The 20023-nt window shown below is 33.5% G+C and overlaps 1 protein-coding gene across 4 annotated transcripts in view; it reads right to left on the minus strand.

The window, feature by feature from the left end:
• Positions 1-20023, minus strand: part of LOC100371199 (sodium/hydrogen exchanger 9B2-like) — a 109024-nt gene that overhangs the window by 65707 nt on the left and 23294 nt on the right. For all 4 annotated transcript variants that reach the window (XR_014927457.1, XR_014927458.1, XM_085493876.1 and 1 more), the window contains 2 exons: positions 17472-17578; positions 3425-3574 (listed from right to left, as the gene is read on the minus strand). Coding sequence is in view for 2 of the 4 variants with exons in the window: in XM_085493876.1 (XP_085350002.1) it covers positions 3425-3574; positions 17472-17578 (257 nt within the window). In the remaining 2 variants the exon portion in view is untranslated. The remainder of the gene's footprint in view (positions 1-3424; positions 3575-17471; positions 17579-20023) is intronic.

Genomic DNA, 20023 nt, shown 5'->3' on the forward strand with positions numbered 1-20023 from the left:
GTAATTGAGTCACGGACACAATAAAATCGAGTCATGGAGAAAATGTAATTGAGTCATGGCACAATGTAATTGAGTCACAGACACAATGTAATCGAGTCACAAACACAATGTAATCGAGTCACAGACACTAATTGAGTCATGGACACAATGTAATTGAGTCACAGACACAATGTAATCGAGTCACAAACACAATGTAATCGAGTCACAGACACTAATTGAGTCATGGACACAACGTAATTGAGTCATGGACACAACGTAATTGAGTCATGGGCACAACGTAATTGAGTCATGGACACAATGTAATCGAGTCAGGGACACAATGTAACTGAGTCATGGACACAATGTAATTGAGTCATGGACACAATGTAATTGAGTCATGGACACAATGTAATTCAGTCACGGACACTATGTAATTGAGTCACGGACACAATGTAATCGAGTCATGGAGAAAATGTAATTGAGTCATGGCACAATGTAATTGAGTCACAGACACAATGTAATCGAGTCACAAACACAATGTAATCGAGTCACAGACACTAATTGAGTCATGGACACAATGTAATTGAGTCACAGACACAATGTAATCGAGTCACAAACACAATGTAATCGAGTCACAGACACTAATTGAGTCATGGACACAACGTAATTGAGTCATGGACACAACGTAATTGAGTCATGGGCACAACGTAATTGAGTCATGGACACAATGTAATCGAGTCATGGACACAATGTAACTGAGTCATGGACACAATGTAATTGAGTCATGGACACAATGTAATTGAGTCATGGACACAACATAATTGAGTCATGGGCACAACGTAATTGAGTCATGGACACAATGTAATCGAGTCAGGGACACAATGTAATTGAGTCAGGGACACAATGTAATTGAGTCATGGACACAATGTAACTGAGTCATGGACACAATGTAATTGAGTCATGGACACAATGTAATTGAGTCATGGACACAATGTAATTGAGTCATGGACACAATGTAATTGAGTCATGGACACAATGTAATTGAGTCATGGACACAATGTAATTCAGTCATGGACACAACATAATTGAGTGATGGGCACAACATAATTGAGTGATGGACACAATGTAATCGAGTCAGGGACACAATGTAATCGAGTCAGGGACACAATGTAATTGAGTCATGGACACAACGTAATTGAGTCACGGACACAATGTAATTGAGTCATGGACACAATGTAATTGAGTCATGGACACAATGTAATTGAGTCATGGACACAATGTAATTGAGTCATGGACACAACGTAATTGAGTCACGGACACAATGTAATTGAGTCATGGACACAATGTAATCTAGTCATGGACACAATGTAATTGAGTCATGGACACAATGTAATTGAGTCATGGACACAACGTAATTGAGTCACGGACACAATGTAATTGAGTCATGGACACAATGTAATTGAGTCATGGACACAATGTAATTCAGTCATGGACACAATGTAATTCAGTCATGGACACAATGTAATTGAGTCACAGACACAATGTAATCGAGTCACAAACACAATGTAATCGAGTCACAGACACTAATTGAGTCATGGACACAACGTAATTGAGTCATGGACACAACGTAATTGAGTCATGGGCACAACGTAATTGAGTCATGGACACAATGTAATCGAGTCATGGACACAATGTAACTGAGTCATGGACACAATGTAATTGAGTCATGGACACAATGTAATTGAGTCATGGACACAACATAATTGAGTCATGGGCACAACGTAATTGAGTCATGGACACAATGTAATCGAGTCAGGGACACAATGTAATTGAGTCAGGGACACAATGTAATTGAGTCATGGACACAATGTAACTGAGTCATGGACACAATGTAATTGAGTCATGGACACAATGTAATTGAGTCATGGACACAATGTAATTGAGTCATGGACACAATGTAATTGAGTCATGGACACAATGTAATTCAGTCATGGACACAATGTAATTCAGTCATGGACACAACATAATTGAGTGATGGGCACAACGTAATTGAGTGATGGACACAATGTAATCGAGTCAGGGACACAATGTAATTGAGTCAGGGACACAATGTAATTGAGTCATGGACACAACGTAATTGAGTCACGGACACAATGTAATTGAGTCATGGACACAATGTAATTGAGTCATGGACACAATGTAATTGAGTCATGGACACAATGTAATTGAGTCATGGACACAACGTAATTGAGTCACGGACACAATGTAATTGAGTCATGGACACAATGTAATCTAGTCATGGACACAATGTAATTGAGTCATGGACACAATGTAATTGAGTCATGGACACAACGTAATTGAGTCACGGACACAATGTAATTGAGTCATGGACACAATGTAATTGAGTCACGGACACAATGTAATTGAGTCATGGACACAATGTAATTGAGTCATGGACACAATGTAATCTAGTCATGGACACAATGTAATTGAGTCATGGACACAATGTAATTGAGTCATGGACACAACGTAATTGAGTCACGGACACAATGTAATTGAGTCATGGACACAATGTAATTGAGTCATGGACACAACGTAATTGAGTCACGGACACAATGTAATTGAGTCATGGACACAATGTAATCTAGTCATGGACACAATGTAATTGAGTCATGGACACAATGTAATTGAGTCATGGACACAACGTAATTGAGTCACGGACACAATGTAATTGAGTCACGGACACAATGTAATTGAGTCACGGACACAATGTAATTGAGTCACGGACACAATGTAATTGAGTCACGGACACAATGTAATTGAGTCATGGACACAATGTAATTGAGTCATGGACACAATGTAATTGAGTCATGGACACAATGTAATTGAGTCATGGACACAATGTAATTGAGTCATGGACACAATGTAATTGAGTCATGGACACAATGTAATTGAGTCATGGACACAATGTAATTGAGTCATGGACACAATGTAACAGAGGAAAGGATGTACGCATTTGATTGTCATATTTATTGGTAATCTGATGTTTTGAATAATATATGTCATTGTGTCTTGGATAGTTTTAAAACATTTTGAAACAGGCATGCCAGAAAGTACTTATTCCGATTCGGGTAATAGATAGTATCAAATGTGTAATTGCTTTTACCAAACACCGAAACGTGTCGACTCAGTAAGGAAATTACCTGAGTTCATCAAACCAAATGTCGAGTCACCTACAAGAAAACTGTTAATTTCTGTAGTCAGAACAATCCACAAAGCTAGGGTTCTCTATTAGGAAATGTTAACACGTGAAACCATCACAATTTGTGTCTGTTTATTGAGAGTTAAAGGATCTCTATATTTTTAAAACTTCGCTGAATTTACTTTATTGAATAATATTATTATAGAATGTAACTGCGTGTACTGAGAAAACATTCATCCTTACCTTCGCCGCTTTCCATTTAAATACCACCACATATGCCATGGTCAACACAGAAAGTGCACCCGATCCTGGTAGATGCAATGCAGAGCTGCCAAAAAGTCCAAGTAAACCACAGACAAAAAGAAAGAAACTACGTTTCACGACCAGCGAGCCCTTTAAACATATAAAACAAATGTTAGAGTTAGAGAGTGTGCAAAGAGTGGGATTAAATGGAATAAAATATGACACAGGTACATATATAATACCCATGGCTGCAGGCTCATGGTACAATATACGTTTACCCGTGACACAAAGTATGTTTACAAATAGAATAAATCATATCAGTTTTACAGTGATTCTACTACTTCACACAAATAGCAAATCTGGATAGCTACAATGAATGAATGAACTTTATTGTTCCCGTGTAAAAAAGAGTAGGTTACATAGGGTGTTTGCAACAATAAAGAATTTTTGTTAACAAGACAATATTTTGAAAATGACTAGAATGAATGTACTTAAAATTCACAAATAAATAAATATGTATAAAAAAAATAAATACACAAATAAATTATTAAAGAAATCTAATCTCTAATTTTGGTCGCAGCTAAAATAAAGTTTGATATCTCTTGTTGAACTAATTTATCTTGATGTGAAAGTAAATATGTGAAACAAGAAATGTTATTGTCAGCCGGTACTTTAATTTTATGTAACAGTTGAGATCTCTGCTGTTCATAGTTTTCACAATCTAAAAGGAAATGGATCTCATCTTCAATGCAGTTATTACAAAATTGACAAAGTCTGTTATTTATTGGTACTTTTGGGATAGAATGTCTGCCTTTTTCAATAGCTAAACTATGATCGCTAACCCTGAATTTAGTGAACATTTTTCTATTTTCACCATTCAAATTAAGTAAATAAGGCTCCAAATTATACTTAGTTTTAAATTTTGAATATGTTCTGAGTTTAGAATTTTCATTTGATATAGCAGTTCTCCACTTGTTCACATACCTGCTTTGTAAATTTGATTGTAAAATTTTACAAATTGTTGCTGTTTGTGTTTTCAGGATTTTTCTTTTCAGAAGAAAATCTAATGATGCTTCCTGTAATATGGTTTTAAGATTAATGAACCAACTATTTGATATAGATGACTTTTTCTGTTCATAGAATGCCTGTTTAGTTAGATTATTATCTGGTAATTCTACGATATGCAATATTTTATTATTTGTTTTTTGATGTCAAGTAAAAGAGGGTATTGCCCCAATTCTGCTCTTGCTGCTAGATTACATGAGGTTCTGTTAATCTGCAAGATATGCTTACAAAACTTCAAATGATTTTTTTCTATCATGTTTTTTTCCCATTTGTTGTTGATGATGAAACTTTGTCCCCATACCTCTGATCCATATAGAAGGATGGGTTTTATAAAAACGTTAAATAAATGTAAAGAAAGTTTAATATTTTTATTATCCCATAGTATTTTGTTCATGGCAAAAAGTGCTTTTCCAGCTTTCTCTGCTATATTGGCTGTTGCCTCATTGAAATTACCATTTGAACTGAAAATAATCCCTAAATAAATATACTGTTTATTTCATTTAATGCAATGGTTGCCAATAGTAAAACAGTATCTTTTTTGCAGTGGTGATTTATTGAAAATAACAATTTCAGTTTTAGATATGTTTATTTTAAGTTGCCAATTTGAGCAATATTGTTCAAGTTCATTCAAAGCTTGTTGAAGTCCATCTGATGTAGTGGAAATGAGAGCCATGTCATCTGCATATATTAATGAATTTACTGGTGTATTATTCAATGTTGGTGGTTCGGTGTTTGTTTTGTCAAGGCGGTCTTTAATATCATTAATGAAAATATTAAATAATGTTGGACACAGCCTTGTTTCACCCCTTTTGTAACATCAAAACTCTGGGTAATTAAATTTGATATTTTTATATGTGCTTTAGTATTAGAGTACATATTTTTAATGAGACGGTAAACCCTTCCATTGATATTATGTTTAAGAAGTTTGTAAAAAAGTCCTATTCTCCAAATTGAATCAAAAGCTTTTAAATTAGCAAAATCAACAAAACATACAAAATTCTCTTTTTCTTACATAATTGTTTTGAAATTAGAGTTTTTAAGACAAAAATATGATCAATAGTACGATGGTTCTTTCTAAAACCAGCTTGGTTATTATAGATTAGTTTGTTCTCTTCAATATAGTTATTAAGACGAGAATTTATTATGCTACAAAACAGTTTACCAATACAACTAAATACAGATATTTCTCTGTAGTTTTGGGGATCATGTTTGTCACCTTTTTTATATAAAGGTGTAATTATACTGGTATTCCAAATATCCGAAAATATTGAAGATTCATGAATTAAATTAAATAATTCAACTAGAGGATCAATTAAGAAATTACAACTGTATTTCAGAAGTTCAATACATAAACCATCCAAGCCTGCTGCTTTTTTAGTTTTTTGTATTTTCAATGCATTAACAATGTCTTTTTGCGTAATTTCTGTATCTAATATATCATTGTGTGGTACACTGTTTTCAAATCTTAATAATTCATTTTTAACACTATCATGAAACGCGTTTAAGTTCATGTTATCTGAATTCATATTATTATAGTAATCAAGCCATTCAGTGCCCGAAACATGGTTAATATTTTTCTTGTCTTGATTAGACTCCTTCATAAGATTTAGAATATTCCACATTTCATTAAAATATTAATATGTTTTTGGATTAATCTTTGTTTTTTAAATTGTTTCTTTTTTGCATAATAAGTTGCCCTAAGATTATTGTCAAAAGGAAATCTATTAATCAATTTTGCAGTAGCTACAAGATCGTTTTTTGTTAATTTACAATCATTATCAAACCATTTATGATTTTTATTATTTTCTAGTTTTGTCTGTATTTCTAAATGTTTGCTTCTTAGAGATTCCAGTGGCAGCATGGTTGATAATATCATTAAATGAAGAAGTGGCTTGGTTAATGTTCTCCTGTGTTTTACTGTAACTAGTCTTATTAAAGTTATTAATTAGAAATTGGGTATCAGTCGATTTAAGTTTCATGTGATAGTTGAAAACAGATAACTTATTCCATTTCCATTTTGAAGGATTCAGGTTTAAATTGTTATTTCTGTCACTCTTTTGTTCCAAATAACCAACTTTGAGTAATGTGGATATTTGACAATGATCAGAGTATATAGTGAAATTATTAACATGAAAGTATTCAAATTCTGAAATAATATCATTGGAGCCAATAGCATAGTCTACTGTACTATTTCCATTCCAGTGATAACAAGAACATTTTCCGCATAAATCACCAGGTAATCTGCCATTTAAGATACGAATATTGCAACTTTTACAAATATCAATCAAATGTTTTCCAAAATTATTTTCCTTGTTATCCATATTACATCTACATTTTTGTATTTGTATCAGAATCTACAAAATAGTTTGAAGGAACTGGGATATGAATGGAAGTATCATGTTTGACATAATCAGGAAGAAGACCAGTTCGGGAATTAATATCACCCATAATTAGAACTGAACCATTAGAACTATAGCCAGTTATCATTTTTTCCAATTGATCAAAAAAAACTTTGACTGATTAATTGAATTTTCTGGTGGATTATATATAAAACAAATATACAAATATATACAAATATATACAAATCTTTGTCAATATTAAGAACTGTTTTTCTAATTTACACCAAGTCATATCAGCACTATTAGAATTAATAATTTTTATTGCTTTTTTGATTAGGATTGAAACCCCGCCTCTCTAATTATTCTTTCGTACAACTGAGTAATCATAGTAACCAGATAAATTTAACATATTCTTGTTCCCAGTAGTAAGCCATGTTTCTCCAAGACCTATGATGTCATGATGATTGATATTTTTGAGGAAATCTGTATCCTGAAGTTTATTTATAATACCCTGGACATTCCAGTAGGAAATAGAAATGGATTTTTGTTTACATTTGCGTGGGATCATGAATTTGTTAATTTAGTTACTATTTATTTAAAACAAATTATTGTACTGGATAGAGTGATGTGTTCCTAATATCTTTGCTCTTTCTTCACTGTAGTATTGAGGATATTTGTTATTTACAGAGCGGCATATTCTATTTATTCCCAGTTTTGGACCAATAACATCTTTAATATTTCCGACTAATAGAGCTGTACCTCTATCATTAAGATGAACTTCATCAGATAGATGTCTGATAGAAATATTTCTATTGTGTATAAATACCAATTTAGTATTTCCATCACACATGCTTTGCAGTCTTGCGTTTATATTGTTATAGCTATGATATTAAAGTTTACTTTATTTCTTCGCGGTAGTATAGATAATACATATATCGTAGCCTCAGGAAATTTTGTTGACACAGATTCAGTTAGACGATTGTACTCTCTCATTATGGCATCTGGAGAAATATTACTATCAATGTCATTTGTGCCAACATGTAAGACAACATTTGATGTATTTGAAGATTTGACTGACATAATATAGTCTGTAACTTGTGGAACGTTGCTGCCTCTAAGGGTTCTCACTTGCGTATTTCTGTATACTCTGGATGGCTTTATATTTTGCAGAATCGAGTCACCGACAATAAGAGTCTCCATCTTAGAATGGGACTTTATCTTTGGTGATCTCCACTAATTTGTGTTACTTGCTTGAGTGGTTATTGTGTTATTGACTTGATTTGACTCCTCATTATTAGTCTTATTTATTAGTGGAGTGAAGGGATTTGTTGAAACTAGTGGTGGTGGATTATGGTTGTTCCAAGATTGTTGTTTATTGTCCTCTCCTTCTTTTATTTTAGCTTCAAGATTCTCATTTTCTTTAGTTAATTCGTTTATCTTCGTTTCTGCTAATAATAGTTCTTTTTGTACTTTTTCTGATTTCTTGAGATGTACTTTATATTCACTAGACAGTTTAATTGCTTCATCAGTCTTGGCTTGGGTGTGTTGTATCATTTCTTTCATGTTTAGGATATTGGCGTCTAGCAGATTGATTTTATTCCCAAGTATTTTTATGTTTTCTTTTAATTCATTGGAGCTGTCGTGTGATTTCGACTGAGTAGATTTCTTGAACATATCTTGGGTTCTCTCTGACAATTGTAGTAGTTTGTTCATTTGCTTGTTTTGTTGGTTAAGATTTGATTAAACTGATTTCATCCTATCCATCAACTCCCTAGTATTGTGTTCATTTCGTATTATTCGACAGTATTTATGGTATCTTCAATTTGTTGAATTGTTTTGAACATGTTGGTCAGTGTGGTTGCCATTTCATTGGTATTCTGTAATGCATTATTTGATTTTATTGATATTGGAGTTGAACGATTATTTGGACAGTTTCTTCTTGGGATTTTGGATGGAGTGTTTTCCTTTAGGGTGGATTTAGTAGATTTTCTTTGTTTAGAAGTTGAATTATTCAAACAGTTCTGTGATAATGTTGCTATTGGTTTACTGCTAATACCGGTAGTGGGTGAAGGATTTGTTTCTATATCAGCTTGTGTATCTTCTAGTACATCCTTCATAGATGTCAATGCTGAGTCCAGGTTATGAATTAACCAATCTAGGTAATTCCCTTGAAACATTATGATGCCTGTTGTAAGGTATACATTGACATTGAGATGCTGCTGATTTTCAATTTTAAATTTGTACTGGCGATGGTCTTTGCAATCATTGATTGATTCAGGTTGCATATTTGATAACACCTCACTCCATGCATTTGAGAAAGAACCCACTGAACAACTAGATGAATTGAATTTCAGTCGTAATGGTGACTTTTTTTAGATTTGCCCCATTCTACGATGATGTTCAGTTTATCTTTCTCCACAACATTACGAATCCAGGCTTTGTTTAAGTCAAGTTCATCTGATATTGAATGTAACTCATCACTTTCATCAGAAAAAGTTGAATCAAAGTTTTCATACTGCAGCTTACCGTTTGTGTCAGTCATAAATTTACTTTTGACATCCCGTTTCGGTCTAAGAGTACCATCCGATTCATCCATCTTATTTTCAGTGAAAAAAGTCACAGAATTTCATCAAAATCACATGTAAAATTGCTCCTATTCTTGCCTATCTCGATGCAATGATCCAAACAACTGGATGCTGGACAGCTGTGAGGTATCCACAAAGTACATTCAACACTAGATGCCCTAATACCAATTTATCAAAGTGAAGCATTCAATGTAGGCAGTGTGTTTACATTTCAAAAATTAGACGTCACTTATTTTCTATTAAACACATTTCAAAATGTAAACAAACACAAGAGCACTTTGTTCATAATTTGATTTCACGGCTAATAAAAGCTTTCATCGTACCTATTTAGAGATCTATTCAACCTATTTTCTTTGGGGTGCACTCCAAATTGGAATTCTACTGCCATTTGTGCTTCTCTTTCGAAAAAAGTTAGTATGGCGAATACGCAGTGCTGGCATGTACAGTACAGTTGCAGGCATGTACTTATGCTGGTAAGTATGTCGTCCAATTTCGTTTCTGTTCATTTACCCATCCCATTCAACAAACTGTACTTATGTTCTGAATGCAGTCTTGTCAGATTGGAATGTGAAATAAAATCCTTGTACAGATGTTTAGCGTTTGGCTTGCATCATCTTTCATCTGTTCCTTCAATTCCTCAAGAGACAAGAAATGGTTATGACAAAATGATCTTTTTATACACTTTGAATATGTGCATCCATAGTGATGTGTAGCCAATATTACTGGGTATTCATAGCAGCAATCATTCGATCCTGAATCAGTTCCTTTTATCAGAACATATGACTTTAGCAATAATAAACAAATGTATCATTCGTGGCACATATCAATGCTAAACATTGTTAATAAACTGTGTATATTTATTGGTTTCTTGATTTTATAAGTTTAATACACATGGTGTAATGAAGCTATTAATGTGAAAAAAATATGTCAACGTGCAGTTTGAACGGTTTAGTATAATCTGCATACGCCAAAAACTGGAAACATTCTGTCTACAATTTTAAATGTGGGTTTATCATAGAATGGAAGTATTGACTGTGTAATTTTCCGTATCCTCATTGGTAGACCTGCTGTCAGCTCATTGGTAGACCTGCTGTCAGCTCATTGGTAGACCTGTTGTCAGCTCATTGGTAGACCTGCTGTCAACTCATTGGTAGACCTGCTGTCAGCTCATTGGTAGACCTGCTGTCAGCTCATTGGTAGACCTGCTGTCAGCTCATTGGTAGACCTGCTGTCATCTCATTGGTAGACCTGCTGTCAGCTCATTGGTAGACTTTCTGTCAGCTCATTGGTAGACCTGCTGTCAGCTCATTGGTAGACCTGCTGTCAGTTCATTGGTAGACCTGCTGTCATCTCATTGGTAGACCTGCTGTCAGCTCATTGGTAGATCTTCTGTCAGCTCATTGGTAGACCTGCTGTCAGTTCATTGGTAGACCTGCTGTCATCTCATTGGTAGACCTGCTGTCATCTCATTGGTAAACCTGCTGTCAGCTCATTGGTAGATTTTCTGTCAGCTCATTGGTAGACCTGCTGTCAGCTCATTGGTAGACCTGCTGTCAGCTCATTGGTAGACCTGCTGTCAGTTCATTGGTAGACCTGCTGTCATCTCATTGGTAGACCTGCTGTCAGCTCATTGGTAGATCTTCTGTCAGCTCATTGGTAGACCTGCTGTCAGCTCATTGGTAGACCTGCTGTCAGCTCATTGGTAGACCTGCTGTCAGCTCATTGGTAGACATGCTGTCATCTCATTGGTAGACCTGCTGTCAACTCATTGGTAGACCTGCTGTCAACTCATTGGTAGACCTGCTGTCAACTCATTGGTAGACCTGCTGTCATCTTATTGGCAGACCTGCTGTCAGCTCATTGGTAGACCTGCTGTCAGCTCATTGGTAGACCTGCTGTCAACTTATTGGTAGACCTGCTGTCAGCTCATTGGTATACCTGCTGTCAGCTCATTGGTAGACCTACTGTCAGCTCATTGGTAGACCTGCTGTCAGCTCATTGGTAGACATGCTGTCATCTTATTGGTAGACCTGCTGTCAGCTCATTGGTAGACCTGCTGTCAGCTCATTGGTAGACCTGCTGTCAGCTCATTGGTAGACCTGCTGTCAGCTCATTGGTAGACCTGCTGTCAGCTCATTGGTAGACCTGCTGTCAGCTCATTGGTAGACCTGCTGTCAGCTCATTGGTAGACCTGCTGTCAGCTCATTGGTAGACCTGCTGTCAGCTCATTGGTAGACCTGCTGTCAGCTCATTGGTAGACCTGCTGTCAGCTCATTGGTAGACCTGCTGTCAGCTCATTGGTAGACCTGCTGTCAGCCGATGCAGCAGTTAATTGTGCTAGTGATCTTGGACAAATTGTTCTTAATATCCTGCAAATCCCATTTCTCAGTGTTTCTGTCTTCACTGAACCTGATTTGAATAGTTTGTATGTTGAATCCCAAAGTTTGACTTACAAACCCTTTGACATGTTCTTCAAACGATTTCAAAAATAGAATCACATCATCATGCTTGGAAAAATCCGTGTTGTGCCTGATGGAGTGGTAGTATACTAACAAAAAACTGCCAGGCCAACAAAACGTTTCATAACAAAACCTGCTTTTCAAAAATGTTGTAGAAATTCATCATACACCAACCAACAAATCAAAACACATCTTTTCTTTGGCAGCAGAAAAGAACGTCAAAAGTTGTTTCATCATTTTCATTTGTATAGTGTCTTTGTTTATATTCATGTGTCATCTCATCAGCTCAGTGTTAAACACCATTACAGGATTTACATGTCTAATCACACCTGGATGAATTAGTTTATTCTATAAGTGACTTATCACAGGCAATGTTGATCACTGACATCCTCAGCCATTGTTCATTCAGTTTACCATCGATGGGAAGTTCATTTGGCTCTACTCTCACTCTGTTCGCCTTGGCATAAATTCAGCCTTGTTCTGTTGTTATTGTGGACAATTGTGTGATGTATGAATGCTTGGTTTACTGCAGTCTCAAGCCATGTTTCCTGGGCACAAACATCCATTGTTGCAGTGTTAGTTTCACTATGTGTATATCTTCCCTCGAGTATCTTCATTTGGTCTTGGTTGGCGACACAACTTAATTAAAACTGAACTACCTCACTTGACCAGTATATTGTTTTGTATTCATTTGTATATCTTGCACGTCAATCCCTTCATTTTCAGCTCATTTATTTGGGTGGACGTCAACAATGTAATTTGTTTCTTTCTTATGATGGTGTTTCATTGCAACATAAACAGTTAAGGTTGTCTCCCTTAGTTACACGTGGTCTTCCTGTATTGACTAGTTATATTAGTTCAGGGCGGCGGGTCAACAAATATAATTCTCTTGTACTGGCTTCTGTAAACAAGTCAGCATATGCTACTCTGTGGTTAATAATTAAGGTGCAGTAAATCTCTTCTAGATTAAACAATCCATCAAAGAACCACTGCCTCATTAGTTAATCTATTTTCCAATTATTTATTGCTTTCCATGACTTTCTCAACAAGACCATTCGCTCCATTTTCTGATATTTCATCATAAACACGTTTCATAACCTTGGAAAGAACATTCCCTTGGTATTTGCGAATATTGACAACGGCATATTCAATGCAGTGAACAGAATTACTGTAATGTTAAAAGACGATCTTTGGCAAACGATTTTGACGAAAAATGGTCACATATTTCCAACTATTTTCTAACTCACCAACAAACGGCGGCCAGAATGAACAACCATTATAGCTGGCTGTTTCAAGAGGACGTCAGGAACAGAAAATCAGCGCACAATAATTTCTGGATAAGTTGGCAGCAAACCTCAAAAAACAGATCGTGCAATTTGTTCTGGGAAATTACTTAATTTTAGCTGGAATACATTTTGGTCGTTTATATAAAGTTTATTTTTACTGATTTTTGATGAGTTGAATGTAAAATATAGAAAAAAATGGTATATTCGTTGAATTTTTATTTATTTATCCCTTCAGTAAATATAGGGAAATAAAATATGAGTGAAAATAATGTACTTCACAGTAACCTTTTTAGTATGTTTATTGTTTGTGACTAATTTGTATATTTGTCGGTTGCTCATAATATTACATAAACATTGTGAATTAGTTTTCAATCTACACTCATCAAGGCATGGACACAACACAAGTCAAGTCAAGTCAACAGGTTCTTTTTTGCGAACAAGTCGCCAACATCCATCCATCTATCCATCCATCCATCCATCCATCCAAACACAGCAGCAACCCTATCTTTAAACCTTCCCTAATACAGTACGATATTTTTAATAGAAACATGTGTATAATCATAGTTGAACTCTAGTGACCTTGCCCTTTGCTATATAATATTATATTCCCTTTATCATAGTTTGTTTCAAAATGAATATGCATTGTCATAATTAATTTTGAAACAATAGTGTAAAAGCAGTTTACTGATGTAAATATCTTACAAAAACATTGATGCCTTATTTGTTTAATTATTTTAAGGGACATCATTTCCAGCTCCAGGAGAGAGAAGTCAACAGTACTTTGCTACCTGACAATCTTCAAACACTGCAATCTTTGTTTTTTAAAGTGCGTTTTTAAATTACTATTATAAAAGCTCTATCATTCTGTTCTAATAGCTGAAACAAATACAGAATACCTACTTTTGAGTACAATTTTCTTTTCAAAATATGGATTGTTTTTGATTTGATAACTTTGGACTTGAACAGATTTTCTATTAGGTTCAGATCTTGAACAAAGTTTGCCACCCACGTCATAGGAGTGCTTATATTGATTTTCTGACATCTTGTTTTCTGTAAAGATTTTATTGGTTGGTTTGCGAATGTGTATCAGACTGTGCAAAAACTCTCCGTGAGTTGGTTATGAACCCAGTATAGTATTCCCATATGATTTGGGAGATACATTACAAATGATATTATTACAAGATAAATGATTTGCTTCATTGAACACAGACAACAGTGCATATTTCCATTGAAATCCATGACCTTTGAATGTGTATCACCAGTGATATGTCAAGTAGAAACAGTCAAAATATTTTATCAGATTTTCTCAATTTTGCATGATATTTTCATACAGGACATCTGTCATTCATACTCAGGGAAGACTTTATACTGATGAATAAGGTGACTAAGTTTGATAAAGTTTGGAATAGAATTAGTAAAGTTAATGTGCACACAATGACAATTATTAACGACGACAACGCCGGACAGAAATTTTTCCCGTAATATACCTTTCCCTACCATCATTGATGTTGCGAGCAAGGTAAAAAGAAAGTCAAACTTTTGTAGTCGACTCCAAAAATACTTTGTTTTTGTTTCAACACCAAAGTCTCATTGCATTAAAAAATGCAATGTATGTACATATTGCACAAGTCAATAACAATATATGTGTAACCATGGTACAATGTATATGTAACCATGGCACAATGTATATGTACCCATGGCACAATATGTGTGCAACCATGGTACAATATATGTGTAACCATGGTACAATGTATGTGTAACCATGATACAATATATGTGTAACCATGGTACAATGTATGTGTAACCATGGTACAATATATGTGTAACCATGGTACAATATATGTGTAACCATGGTACAATGTATGTGTAACCATGGTACAATGTATGTGTAACCATGGTACAATGTATGTGTAACCACGGTACAATATATGTGTAACCATGCTACAATGTATGTGCAACCATGGTACAATGTATGTGTAACCATGGTACAATGTATGTGTAACCATGGTACAATGTATGTGTAACCATGGTACAATATATGTGTAACCATGGTACAATATATGTGTAACTATGGTACAATATATGTGTAACCATGGTACAATATATGTGTAACCATGGTACAATGTATGTGTAACCATGGTATAATGTATTTGTAACCATGGCACAATATATGCGTAACCATGGTACAATATATGTGTAACCATGGTACAATATATGTGTAACCATGGTACAATGTATGTGCAACCATGGTACAATATACATGTAACCATGATACGATATATGTGTAACTATGGTACAATATATGTGTAACCATGGTACAATATATGTGTAACCATGGTACAATGTATGTGCAACCATGGTACAATATACATGTAACCATGATACGATATATGTGTAACTATGGTACAATATATGTGTAACCATGGTACAATATATGTGTTACCATGATACAATGTATGTGTAACCATGGTACAATGTATGTGTAACCATAGTACAATGTATGTGTAACCATGGTATAATGTATTTGTAACCATGGCACAATATATGTGTAACCATGGTACAATGTATGTGTAACCATGGCATAATGTATGTGTAACCATGGTACAATGTATGTGTAACCATGGTACAATCTATTTGTAACCATGGCACAGTATATGTGTAACCATGGTATAATATAAGTGTAACCATGGTACAATATATGTGTAACCATGGTACAATATATGTGTAACCATGGTACAATGTATGTGTAACCATGGTATAATGTATTTGTAACCATGGCACAATATATGTGTAACCATGGTACAATATATGTGTAACCATGGTACAATGTATGTGTAACCATGGTACGATATATGTGTAACTATGGTACAATATATGTGTAACCATGGTACAATATATGTGTTACCATGATACAATGTATGTGTAACCATGGTACAATGTATGTGTAACCATGGTATAATGTATTTGTAACCATGGCACAATATATGTGTAACCATGGTACAATGTATGTGTAACCATGGCATAATGTATGTGTAACCATGGTACAATGTATGTGTAACCATGGTACAATCTATTTGTAACCATGGCACAGTATATGTGTAACCATGGTATAATATAAGTGTAACCATGGTACAATGTATGTGTAACCATGGTATAACTTATGTGTAACAATGGCACAATGTATGTGTAACCATGGTACAATGTATGTGTAACCATGGCACAATGTATGTGTAACCATGGTACAATGTATGTGTAACCATGGTATAATGTATTTGTAACCATGGCACAATATATGTGTAAACATGGTACAATGTTTGTGTAACCATGGCACAATATATGTGTAACCATGGCACAATGCATGTGTAACCAAGGTACAATATATGTGTAACCATGGTATAATATAAGTGTAACCATGGTACAATATATGTGTAATCATGGTACAATATATGTGTAACCATGGTACAATGTATGTGTAACCATGGTATAATGTATTTGTAACCATGGCACAATATATGTGTAACCATGGTACAATATATGTGTAACCATGGTACAATGTATGTGTAACCATGGTACGATATATGTGTAACTATGGTACAATATATGTGTAACCATGGTACAATATATGTGTTACCATGATACAATGTATGTGTAACCATGGTACAATGTATGTGTAACCATGGTATAATGTATTTGTAACCATGGCACAATATATGTGTAACCATGGTACAATGTATGTGTAACCATGGCATAATGTATGTGTAACCATGGTACAATGTATGTGTAACCATGGTACAATCTATTTGTAACCATGGCACAGTATATGTGTAACCATGGTATAATATAAGTGTAACCATGGTACAATGTATGTGTAACCATGGTATAACTTATGTGTAACAATGGCACAATGTATGTGTAACCATGGTACAATGTATGTGTAACCATGGCACAATGTATGTGTAACCATGGTACAATGTATGTGTAACCATGGTATAATGTATTTGTAACCATGGCACAATATATGTGTAAACATGGTACAATGTTTGTGTAACCATGGCACAATATATGTGTAACCATGGTACAATATATGTGCAACCATGGCACAATGTATGTGTAACCATGGTACAATGTATTCGTAACCATGGTACAATGTACTCGTAACCATGGCACAATATGTGTTTACCATGGTACAATGTTTGTGCAACCATGGTACAATGTATTTGTAACCATGGCACAATATATGTTTACCCATGGTACAATGTATGTTTACATGTGTCATGTTTAATGTAATGTCATGAGTATTTAATTATGTTTACCTGAGGTTGATGAGGTATATACCACATGATGATACCAAAAGCAATACCAAAACAAACTCCTATCAACACTTCTACAAAACCAAGCACTATTGTTAAAGCAATACCACCTACAATAAAAGACAAATTATTTAGGATTTAATCTCGTTTAGACTTTCTTACAAGTATATTATATGCACTGCAATCTAAACTAATGTGTGATGTTAAATATGAACATGTTAACAATACATTTTTTTTGTAAATAAACATCTCAGTAATTTATGCGCTCATCCATGCAACAAATATAAACATCTCCAAAAAATAATACCATAATTTTAACAACAAATACTACATGTAAACAATGAATACCAACATCTATACAAGAAAATCCAAACACAACAATGAATATAGATGAATGAAAAGCAATTTTTCAATAACGAAGAGAAACATCTCAATAAAGGATACCAATATCTCAATAACAAATACCAACATCTCAATAAAAGATACCAACATTTTAATAATGAAAACCAACATCTTATAATGAACACCAACATCTTATAATGAATACCAACATTTTAATAATGAATACCAACATCTCAATAATGAATACCAACATCTTATAATGAATACCAACATTGTAATAATGAATACCAACATCTGATAATGAATACCAACATCTTATAATGAATACCAACATCTTATAATGAATAATAACATCTTAATAATGAATACCAACATCATAATAATGAATACCAACATCTTAATAATGAATACCAACATTGTAATAATGAATACCAACATCTTATAATGAATACCAACATCTTATAATGAATACCAATATCTTATAATGAATACCAACATCTTATAATGAATAATAACATCTTAATAATGAATACCAACATCTTATAATGAATACCAACATCTTATAATGAATACCAACATCTTAATAATGAATACCAACATCTTAATAATGAATACCAACATTGTAATAATGAATACCAACATCGTATAATAATGAATACCAATATCGTAATAATGAATACTAACATCTCAATAATGAATACCAACATCTTATAATGAATACCAACATCTTATAATGAATACCAACATCTTAATAATGAATACCGACATCTTATAATGAATACCTACATTTTATAATAATGAATACCAACATCTTATAATGAATACCAACATTGTAATAATGAATACCAACATCTTATAATGAATACCAACATCTTATAATGAATACCAACATCTTATAATGAATACCTACATTTTATAATAATGAATACCAACATCTTATAATGAATACCAACATTGTAATAATGAATACCAACATCTTATAATGAATACCAACATCTTATAATGAATACCAACATTGTAATAATGAATACCAACATTGTAATAATGAATACCAACATCTTAATAATGAATACCAACATCTTAATAATGAATACCAACATCTTATAATGAATACCAACATCTTATAATGAATACCAACAACTTATAATGAATACCAACATCTTATAATAAATACCAACATCTTATAATGAATACCAACATCTTATAATGAATACCAACATCTTATAATGAATACCAACATCTTATAATGAATACCAACATCTTATATTGAATACCAACATCTTATAATGAATACCAACATCTTATAATGAATACCAACATCTTATAATAAATACCAACATCTTATAATGAATACCAACATCTTATAATGAATACCAACATCTTATAATGAATACCAACATCTTATAATAAATACCAACATCTTATAATGAATACCAACATCTTATAATGAATACCAACATCTTATAATGAATACCAACATCTTATAATGAATACCAACATCTTATAATGAATACCAACATTTCATAATGAATACCAACATCTTATAATGTATACCAACAACTTATAATGAATACCAACAACTTATAATGAATACCAACATCGTAATAATGAATACCAACATCTTATAATGTATACCAACAACTTATAATGAATACCAACATCTTATAATGAATACCAACAGCTTAATAATGAATACCAACATCTTAATAATGAATACCAACATCTTATAATGAATACCAACATCTTATAATGAATACCAACATCTTATAATGAATACCAACATCTGATAATGAATACCAACATCTTAATAATGAATACCAATATTTCATAATGAATAGCGATATTTTAATAATGCATACCAACATCTTATAATGAATACCAACATCTTATAATGAATACCAACATCTTATAATGAATACCAACATCTGATAATGAATACCAACATCTTAATAATGAATACCAATATTTCATAATGAATAGCGATATTTTAATAATGCATACCAACATCTTATAATGAATACCAACATCTTATAATGAATACCAACATCTTAATAATGAATACCAACATCTTATAATGAATACCTACATTTTATAATAATGAATACCAACATCTTATAATGAATACCAACATTGTAATAATGAATACCAACATCTTATAATGAATACCAACATAGTAATAATGAATACCAACATTGTAATAATGAATACCAACA

The sequence above is a fragment of the Saccoglossus kowalevskii genome, chromosome 19 (genome assembly GCF_978046115.1).
Source record: "Saccoglossus kowalevskii chromosome 19, keSacKowa6.1, whole genome shotgun sequence".
NCBI classification, from domain to species: domain Eukaryota; kingdom Metazoa; phylum Hemichordata; class Enteropneusta; family Harrimaniidae; genus Saccoglossus; species Saccoglossus kowalevskii.